The 8,426-nt window shown below is 33.3% G+C and overlaps 1 protein-coding gene across 1 annotated transcript; it reads left to right on the top strand.

Annotated features, from left to right (window-relative positions):
* The first annotated feature begins 82 nt into the window (after window positions 1–82).
* Window positions 83–2,076, top strand: LOC105108848 (uncharacterized). The gene is made up of 2 exons (XM_011003317.1): window positions 83–329; window positions 1,269–2,076. The coding sequence occupies exons 1-2, from the start codon at window positions 95–97 to the stop codon at window positions 1,883–1,885; spliced, it is 852 nt and encodes a 283-aa protein (XP_011001619.1). The 5' UTR covers window positions 83–94; the 3' UTR covers window positions 1,886–2,076.
* Window positions 2,077–8,426: the final 6,350 nt, after the last annotated feature.

Raw genomic sequence — 8,426 nt, 5'->3', positions numbered from 1 at the left:
ACTAATCAATTAGTTTTGATAACCTAGAGGGACTAAAGTATAGTTCAGTCGTATTTTGAAGGGCTAGAATATACAGCTTTGTGGTATCCATATCATGTTTTGGCAGGATACGGAATCTGGAGCGATGGTCAGCGATGGCAAAGAAGAGAGAAGAAGAAGAAGAATCGTAGAAAGAGGGTCGGACCGGATGGCTGTCATCACCGGCCAAATTCAAAGTCTCGATTCGTCATCATCACAAGCATCTTCAACAACATCAAATCATAGTCACCTTGCACATGATAATCCATCATCCCCATCAACCACGGTCTCTCAACATGCTCAAATTGATGGTAGCTTTTGCTCCTGTTTCCTAATATATATATATGTCACCAGAAATTTTGTGAGTCTTTTTTTGTGTTGATTTGGGACAGGAAGGACAGCATTTCAAAAATTAGGCATCATAAATTATCATCTGCTGTGCACTGTGCAGTATTGAGATAAATGAGAACTTGGTTCTCAAAATTTTTCATTGAAAATGGGCACACTTTTTTTCTTTTTTCTTTCTTAAATCTGGATCATGACCCCCAACCCTTCCTTCTGATTTTCCCATGTTGCGATGCTCTTGAGATAGGATTCCTAGGATCCACATAGAAAATAGAGAAGCCAAATTTCAAGACTCCATTAACCATTCTGGAAATCAGTTGTTCTTGTAGCAATATCAGATTCTCCATAGGCATATTAATTACATTAGTTTATGAATTTTGTTCTTTGAATTGATGAAATCCGGTGAAGGAAGACGCCCTTTATTCCAATTCATAATTTGTTACAATTTAATTGAATTAGCAGCTATGCCTATAGGCTATGGCAGAAATATGCGGCCAAATAACATGGATGCTTATCCCTGATCTCAGACCTTAAATTAATAATCACTAATTGTTTTCTTTGTTTTTTGTATGAGTATGCTGAATTTCTTTTCTCAGCTGCCGTAATAGGTTTACCGTCGTAGTTTCACACTTCCTCTGCCCATATTATTACTTCAGAATTATGCCTGGATTGTTTCTATTAAAAGAATTGAACTTGTGAAATTAAGACAAGCCCCTGTATGCTAAACAAGGAGCTGCTTCTGTCAACTTCATAATTTGGTAGCTCAGAGTGGTTTGGTTTGCATAATGAAACATTGTTTTAGTATTCGATCAAATTCTTATCAGTGTGCTGGTGTCATGCATGATTTGTTCTGAAGGTAACAACTACTTGTTTCATGTTTCCTTTTGCTCTTATGGTTGTTACAGCTGGTTCTGGAGGAGCAGATTATGAGTCTGGTTCTAAATTTCTGAAACGAAGGGCCAGCAATGAAGCTTCTGAAGGTATCAACTTTGACATTAGAAACCTAGAACAACATTTACAGGAACGAGTGGCACCTACAGAAGCTCACAACACGATGACCAAAGTACAAACGTTGATAGTGACACCATCAATTCGAAAGGCATCAGATAAGCCTAATTTTTTCTCTTCGAAGAGAATAAACTCCTGCATTATAGCCTCCCAGAGATCTCGTGTTATTTGTTCTCTCATAATAGCTTCTCTCGTGCTTATATCTTACATTGATTATCCACTGCTTGGAATTAACATAGTGAGTTCAGAGAGCATTATAGCCTCTAGGCCTCTTTACATAGTCCTGCTAACTGATGTAACAATTGTGCTTGTCCGACTGTTTCGTGAAAGGGGAAATCATGGCACTGAGGAATCTGAGAGAGAACGAATGGTATCTAAGGAAGATGGAGACAACTGGGTGGGAGCGGTTAAGCTCTTGGAGAGAGGTTTGGCTATGTATCAGGCCGTCCGTGGCATCTTCATTGACTGCAGTGTTTATTTAGTTGTTGTTATCTGTACCCTCTCTCTCTTGTAGTTTTGATAGCAAGATGAATATTCGCAAGCTCTTGGCTGCATGGAGTGTGGATCCAATTCAGCAGAGCAATAATGCTTGTTGTAAAATCCCTGAACTCATTTGTTCATGTCAAATTCCATAAACACCATTACTTACACTGTAATTATTTCCTCTCCTTCATCCCTATATGTAGGAAACCATTTTGAATCAAAGCATCCCTTTTGCAACATTAGAGATAAGTCACCAAAATGAAATTGTCATGCTTTATTAATTGTCAACTCCCCCAATCCCTCGCTGAATATGTATATACATCAACCTTGGTAATGGGAAATATGGTGATTAATCAGATAACGAAATCTCCACGATGTTCTCTATCTAATAAATGGAGATCGCGCTTTGAAATAATCCACCTTTCAATCACCTCTAGTATATGCTTAAACAGGAATTACTCGAGGGTGGATTGACTCAGAAACTGAAGGTAAAACACTACTTTTTTCCCTAGGTAACTTGACAATAGGAAATGCTTATATATTTTGCTGCTCTAGAGAAACAGAGATAATTGGAACATTATGGTACTAAAAGTTACAAATAACATTTCAATATATTATGTGTACAAGTTGATGGCATTAATCTGTGCAAATAACCTTAACTGATAAATTAGTTCTACAGTACAGTTGCAGATAAGGGGAAAGATGGCTGGCGAGCTGGCTTAGCAGGTATACTGGGGCCATGATCAGATCAAACAATAAATATGAGCAATGCGTACTGAGTGACATTGATGAATCCGATTAATTGGCACTAGCAGCATCAGTGGTATAGAGGGCTGCCGAGACCCTTTATCTCTTCGTGAAGAGTAATGCAAAGCAGTGGTAGGCGAGCTTTTATTGGCTAGTTTAGAGGGAAGGCGTATGCCTTCCATATTGGTTGGTAAAGATCATCTTGTTGGCCCAGGGCACTTCAAGTTCAAATCATTCATTCAATGAATTTACGGGCCGATGCAAACAATTAAATTAAAGATTGAGGTTGCCTATGCTTGATCATGGCTGTCTGTGCTTCCAATGACAACCGCAGGTTTTCATGTTTTATTTTGCTTTTTAAGTAAACGCCAAGGAGCTGATATTGTCATAATTTAATTATGCTGAGTCGTGGCATGAAAATTGCATGCCCTTTGTTTTTCATTCTATCCTAATCCAATGCAGAAAATAAAGGGGCTAGCATTTCTTTCTGGGCCATGCTAAAGGGTTGCCTGGGGAGGCTCGAAAGATGCATCAGCTTTACTGTGACTGACTTCATTGCTTTAATATCCCTCTTTTTTTTTTAGTCTTGGGTTCATATTGATTTGGAAAAAGTATGAATTAGAGGGATTGGTGGGCTCTGGGCAACAGGACCACCCTTTTGTGCAGGAAAGAGATCTCTAGTTTTGGGTTTTTCTTTTTTTATTACAACTTCTATCATGATCTACTCTTTTCAGTCTAGCTACACTTGCTCCTTGCAAGGAATCCCATGCAGGTAGAGCTCAAAAAGGCGAGAAATTAAAAATGGCATGGCGCCCCTGGCAGCTACTCATAACGGGTTGATATGTGGAATGCGAGCCCCCTGAGAAATGGCCTAATAATTTGAAGTTTGAACAGTTGAAATCTTCACAAAGTTTTAAATGAGACAGCTGGGACCTTGTTCAACAGGAGAAGCGGCGCACAGTGTCCAAAAGAACCATATGGAGACGAGTGTAATATATTTGACCCCAAAAAAGAAAAAGACTCCGGAAAGAAACAAACCATTAGGTGGTTTTTGGCACCATCTTTGCTAGAAAAATATATGGTGTAGCAAGGAACCCAGTTTTGACCGAATAAGTAGTAGAACACTGCAAGCGGAAACAAGTGAATTCGAAATGTCAAGCCTCTTTTTGAGCATAAAACGAACCTCAAATTCATTTATAAATTAAGATTTAAAAAAGAAGAAGGATTTTAACAGTTGAAATAGAATAAAAATGGTAGGTATGCAGTGAACTTTCCTGTAGCACATGAGCTTATCTAGATATGTGATCAGCTGGTAGTGAGCCCACTCGTCTATATGCAGTCTGGACCACTAGATCGACATGATTCCTTCTTTAATAATTGGAGTTGTGATATGAAGAGAAAGCTATTGAATGTTATAAAGTGCATCCCATTGTCGAAGCCCTACACTTAGTTCGTAGTACTTAAAGCTTGCATTTCTTGAAGGAGCAAAAAGATGATCAGAACATGCATGTTGCCTTTACTATTCGTAGATTTAAATTACAAGAAATTAAGGAAGCTAATAAAGAACTCGATTAATATCATAAGAAGAGAGATAAATTCTTACTTTCTTAGCGAAACTGCTGGAAGTAAAGATATATGTGCTATATGATCAAAATAGCAAATTTGATTTTCATGAAGAATAACTACGAACCTCAACTACGTACGTACGTAAGCAACCAGCAGACAATTTTCTTGCTAAAATTTCTGAATTCATCAAGCTATACAAATCCACCTTTCTCAAAGATCCTTGAAGGGACGGCAAACCTAGCCGAGAAAGACCGGGAGCTGTCATCAGGGTTGGACATGATCAAGCCATGATCAAAATTCTGAGAGTAAGTGTAGGGATCATAAGTAATATTAGCCTGAGCCGACGATGAACAGTAAAAAATCTTTCTTTTTTCCTTCACTATCTTCCTCCACAATAATCTCCACCTTGGTAACTTTGATTCATGACTGACCAGTGCTTTAAATGACCCAATCCGATCATACCCCCTTTTTGCGTAGCTATTCATGTTTCGACTGCCTGCGTTGCACCATGCCATGGTCACATAGAACCAAGAAATATTCGTGTAGCCAGATCTCCAGAGAAGCTGCAAACTAGTATTTGCTTCTGTATAGCAGAGAGTCTTGCTTTTGAAGTGCAAGATCAACTGTTCATATTGAAGTCGAAAGGTACTCAATATGTTGTCCCAGAGTCAAATTATGCAAGCTATATATACACACACAAAACATACAGGTTGCGGGAAAGGAATGTAGCCCAAGACACAGTGGGATTATAACTGATGTTTTTTTTTAAAAAACAAAAGTCATTAGTTTTGGTCCCAGAGGTAATATATTTTTTCACATAATCTATTAATCATTGTAAAAATAATTCAGAACTCAGATTTTTTTTTAGAGTAAAATAATATTACTATTAAAAACAAAACTCAATCAATTGGCTTTATGGGCCTTTTTGGATTTTTATTTAAAAAAAAAACACTGAAATAATTTAATTGGTCTTTCTTTACCTAGGCTCTAAGGGTTTTTTTGTACTTCCATCTTGGCCATCAGGTGTTATTAGCCTTCGTTAATCTCTATATACATTCCCGATTATCTTAATTTGAATGTCATTAACCTTTGCTAATTTAAATACACATCCTCAATCATCCTACTTCGGACACTGTTAGTTTTTTCTAATTTCAATACACATTCACGGTCATTATATTCCCAACCATCCTATTTCTAATTTCATTAATTGAAGCTAATCTAAATATGCATTCTTGATCATACTAATTCGGATGTTATTAGTTAAAGTTAATCTTACAATATACTCCTAGTCATTCTAATTCGAATGTCATTAACCGGAATTAATTTTAACACTCCAATATATTCATAATAGTTCACTTATTGTTAACCATTTTAAAGTTGTATCACATTTAAGAAATAGAATCATGATTTCATCAATTTAAATAAGAGGGAAGTCACCTTCTTGCTCTTTTTGTGGCATGGTCTCCTCTAATGGAAAATTTAATCCTCATCGCTCCTCTTAGTTTAAAAAAAAACCTTTGAATTATGTTTCATCTGATTCTTCCATCATAATAAATTTGTATTTTTGTTTATACAAATGGTACATCCCCGTGCATGTTTAATTATTTTTTACTATCTTGCAACCTTTATGTTTGAGGATGCCAAGAAATAATTAAATAATCTTATAATCTTTGTGGATTGCACATCATTCTTAATTTTTTCTAACATTATAGGACGAAGCTATCTAAGGATTTGAACATGCTAGAGATATCTAGCATCTTAAATCAACCATTATTGCTAGCGATCATTTAGAGATCAAAGACTTTTATATCTTTGAGAACAGGTTCTCACAAATGGTTTTTTACTATGATGTTGTTATTGATGTCAGATTTAATGTTCAAATCACTCATTTAAATCATGTTACACCATCTATCATAAGGTATTTTTTCAGTTTTGTGGACTTCAAATATATCTTAACAATAAGAAAGGGGTCTAGAATGCTCAATGCTAAGAAAAATCTCTTTATTTCTTTTGTTAATGCCTGTTTATAGATTACTTTTAGAATTTGCCTAGCATGTAACCTTTCTTTTTTATTAAAAGATGTTTCGGGTAGGCTTAAAATATATTAAAAGATGTTTCGGGTAGGCTTAAAACCATTCAACCCATAGGGTAAGTTCTGGTTTATGGCCAAACAGTTACTAACAAAGAAAATGTCGTTGATTTCATGCTGGTTAGTAAAATAGCCATGAATTTCTTTGGGTCATCTACATATAGCTATGTTTACGATAAGAAATTCAATGACCTTAACATTACTAGATCTTTCAGCTATGCTTCGGTGCTTTTAGGCTTGGGATCAACCATTATGAAATTGTTATTACAAACATCTTCAACAACATTAATGTTAGTTTAATATGTCTTATAGCCAATTAGTTAGTTATATGTGGTATTATTATAGTCTAGTAAATACATATGTATTATTAATAAAGGTCTAATTTATCTTTAATATTCATATAATATTAGATTAATGAATCTAAAGTAAAAATAAAGCTCATAAGACAAAAATATTTTGCAAAAAAAATATTATAAAGTTGTTATAATTATGAGATTCATATTACGTCAAAGTATTGTTCCTAAATGTTCTTGATCGATGCTCTCTTAAATATTAGACATTCATTAGAGTCGTAGAGACAAATATATATTTTGTTCTTTCCTTTATGAAAAGAAGTAGTTATTCTTGTAAGTTCGTAGAGACAAATATATATTTTGTTCTTTTTTTTATGAAAAGAAGCAGTTATTCTTGTAAGTTGAGGTATAAGAGATACTTAGAACTAATATATAGGTGCTTATCATAAAATATGTATACTAAACTGACTTGCATGAGAATTCTATATAGAAAGATCACTCATGTCTATAGAAAGGCTCACGTGATCGTTGTGTAAGTGATTCTTATACTTTAGATCACTAAGACATCTTATATAAAAAATGTTATGCTTTGATTTTGTTGCATGGTATTTTATTTGAGGTAATTAAAAGGTAGACATTAGATATAACATGAACTATATAAAAGTATTTGAGTGATTAAGAGATAACTTATCACTCTAGATGTAGCATCAACTTATATAGAGAATATTATACTTTGATCTTGTTACATGTTATCTTATTTAAGGTAATCAAAGTGAAGACATTAGGTGTAGCATGAACTATATAAAAATACTTGAGTAATCAAGAGATGACTCATCACTCTAAGTGAATTAAAAAAATATTTTATTTGTTTTTAAATAGTATTAACTGAGAAATCTTTGACTAAAGTGGAATGAGATTTGAAAGAGTTTTAAATTTTATTCAAACGATCAATTACTATTATATAAAGAATAAACATGATTTAACATGACAGACATACTCCATGCTTTAATGTTAAATTAGAATATTATTGATGCAAGGATATTAATTACACTAAAAAACCGATCATTGAAAAGTTAAGTCAAACCACTAATGATATTTTTAATATTTTAGGAATCATGACACATTACTAAACGACACACCTAATCTTCAAATATAAATTAATCAATTATTGAATTGATAATGAATAAAACTATAAATTAATCAATTGTTGAATTGATAATGAATGAAACTATTTAATTTATTTAATTCTATTTAATTAAAATTATAATTTATATTTGAGCCAACATATTAGCAACCTAATCGATCACACACATTAAAAATTATTAGTCAAAAAATAAAATTTGATGATTTAATTAAATATGATTGATCAAAATATATTTTAGAAATTAAGAATTAAAATATAATTAATACAAATAATATTTCTAAACTTAGAAAAATCAAGTAAGGACTTGTTGATTAAATTTCTAAAATTATCCTTAAATAATATTATTTAAAAAATATATATATATTTTGTTATTTTTAGGATTTTTAGGATTTCATACAAATATAAAGCTAAGCATATTATTTTGTATGTGAAAAAAAGAAGTAGTTGCTTAGATAAAAATACTACATCAAGTCAAAGTTAGAGCTAACACTCTATAATAAGATAACAATCAATCATAACTGGCAATAGAGAAATCAATGTCTTATGGCAATATGATTCCTGTGATCAATCATAACAATAGAAGGATTCTTGTAATCCTATAAATCTGTTATTACCTTTAATACACAATCACTCATGTAATTAATATATATTGATTAGTACTTAAAAGTGCATTTTTATCAAGGTTTTATATCATCATTCTGCACTTGAAGTATCAATAACTCCTTAACTAAAG

This window comes from Populus euphratica, unplaced genomic scaffold (genome assembly GCF_000495115.2).
Source record: "Populus euphratica unplaced genomic scaffold, PopEup_1.0 scaffold199.1, whole genome shotgun sequence".
NCBI classification, from domain to species: domain Eukaryota; kingdom Viridiplantae; phylum Streptophyta; class Magnoliopsida; order Malpighiales; family Salicaceae; genus Populus; species Populus euphratica.
The sequence above is the reverse complement of the archived record's forward strand: the minus strand, read 5'-3'. Positions and strand labels throughout refer to the sequence as shown.

What these genes read in the sequence shown, in the direction of transcription:
- LOC105108848 (XM_011003317.1), top strand. Translation starts at nt 95, where the DNA reads ATGTTTTGGCAGGATACGGAATCTGGAGCGATGGTCAGCGATGGCAAA. An exon ending in TCAACATGCTCAAATTGATG is followed by an intron (nt 330 to 1,268) that starts GTAGCTTTTGCT and finishes TGGTTGTTACAG; the next exon opens with CTGGTTCTGGAGGAGCAGAT.